Source organism: Triticum aestivum, unplaced genomic scaffold (assembly GCF_018294505.1).
Source record: "Triticum aestivum cultivar Chinese Spring unplaced genomic scaffold, IWGSC CS RefSeq v2.1 scaffold3673, whole genome shotgun sequence".
In the NCBI taxonomy this organism is placed as follows: domain Eukaryota; kingdom Viridiplantae; phylum Streptophyta; class Magnoliopsida; order Poales; family Poaceae; genus Triticum; species Triticum aestivum.
In genome coordinates this window covers 1-1,926 of record NW_025254732.1, presented here as the reverse complement: position 1 = coordinate 1,926, position 1,926 = coordinate 1, and the positions used below count along the sequence as shown (strand labels likewise).

The following is a 1,926-nucleotide window of genomic DNA, read 5'->3' as shown; positions in this document are numbered from 1 at the left end:
AGAAGGTTCTCTCATGCCCTAGTTTTTTTTTTTGAGCATCACTCTCATGCCCAAGTGGTATTGATTGTTTGGTGGTCTTCAACAATTCAAGCCAAATATGCACCCTTATGTACTTGAGCTGGACTGGACCATGGCCCAGTTCCCCTCCTGCTTAGGCTGAAAGAAGTCCAAATGGAACGGGCAGTATATATGAATGCATGATCCCTGGTAGCTGCAATTTTGTTTTTGACATGAATGCCATGGGTTGTCCATGACAGATCCATTTGCACACTTGCCTGAATCGCACTTGAGTTTCAATTCACAGATCTGAATAGTAGCTAAGAGTAATGATTGTTTTAAACAACTGCACCATGGCAAAACATTTTTCCATTAAAGAAGCCATCACACAATTCTGACTAAAAAATGAAAAAGAAAAACATAAAGCAAGCCTAAATCATTAGACAAAACATGAAGTAAAAGCAGGCAGCACACAGCAGAACGAGATCAAGCCAGAAGAAGCCAACATCTGCAGTAATTTCACTGACACAAATGGACTTGATTAAATTACTTGATCCACAATAACTTCTTATACAAAGCACACACCGAAATTACAATCATAAAAAAGCAATCGAAGCACACTAATCCATGCATGTGTTCCTCACAAAGTTTATTCTGAACTCTCAACTCTGCAGTGCAGATACTAAAACGGGGCAGCGAATGGCAGAAGACCAAAGCAACGACCTCGATCACTCAATGAACCCGGTGATGAAATTTCAGTGTTGGGCCGGACGGTGGCAGATCGGAGTTAGTGGTGTCCGTGGTATCCACCGCCACCGCCGCCGCCGCCGTAGGTGGGCGTGGGAGGGATGGGGTGGTAGTCCGGGTGGGGCTGCGGCTTCGGCTCAGGCTTGGGTACCGGGCCGTAGTCTGGGTGGGGCTGGGGCTTGGGCTCCGGCTTCGGTGGCACGGGCTTCTTGTGGTGGAAGTGCTCAATGATGTGCTTCTTGATCGGCCCGAGCAGGGTCGCCGACGCACACTCTGGCGATGCCAACACGTTGGTCTTGGCGCCGGCGACAACGCCGAAGGTGGTGCCCTCGGACACCGGCGCGATCTTGGATGGCTCCTGGCCGAGGCACGGCGTGTTGGAGGCAGCGCTGTGGAGCTGAGCGACGCAGTCGGCACCGTGGAGGTCGGCGGCCAGGGGCACGCTGAAGGCGCCGCTGCGGTCGAGGGCACCCACCGCCTTGCTCTCGTAGTCGCCGTGGACGCTCTTGCACTTGATCGCCACCTGAAGACCTGGGGTACGTTCATGGCAGAACAATGGTGATAAGCGTCAACCCAGCAATGCCACACAATGGAGTAGCACATCAGCGCTTACCCTTGAAGGCTTCCTCGGCCTTCATGTTCTTCCTGGTGCAGTCGGCGCACTTGGCCATGCCGACGACGACGGACGCCGCCTCGGTGTTGGAGACGGCGATCAGCAGCAGGACGCCGAGGACGAGTGCTCTCGGAGCTGCCATGGCTGAACCCCTGAATCGAACTCCACTACTTGCCTGTGGGAAGTAAATAGCGATGGATGGATGGATGGATCGATGGATGGAACAGGCCACGCATGGCTGGCTTATATAGGCATCTGCATTGATCGGTCATCGATGATCAACGCAATTAGAGACAGACCAATTTGCGTTTGGCGCGCCGAAATTTCAGATGGCGAATTAAAACTCGGTTGATTTCAGAGTCCACTGCACGCATCGATCAACGATTTGATCCACGTCGTCGTCATTTGTTATTCGGTTGGTGATCCACTTTGCATTAGCTGGTGCTCGATCGCGTCCTTCTCGTACATACGTAGGTTCCACGCGGCACATGGATATGCATGCATGCATGCATGCAGCGTACGTACATACTCCTACCTTTTATTCTCTCTCTTCCTAAATATAAGTCTTT

General features: G+C 51.7%; 1 protein-coding gene across 1 annotated transcript; it reads right to left on the bottom strand.

The window, feature by feature from the left end:
• Positions 1 to 514: 514 nt before the first annotated feature.
• On the bottom strand, positions 515 to 1,609 carry LOC123177532 (proline-rich protein 4-like). The gene is made up of 2 exons (XM_044591227.1): positions 1,358 to 1,609; positions 515 to 1,275 (listed from the first exon to the last, which is right to left on the bottom strand). Exons 1-2 carry the CDS (start codon positions 1,497 to 1,499, stop codon positions 785 to 787), a joined length of 633 nt encoding a protein of 210 aa, XP_044447162.1. The 5' UTR covers positions 1,500 to 1,609; the 3' UTR covers positions 515 to 784.
• Positions 1,610 to 1,926: the final 317 nt, after the last annotated feature.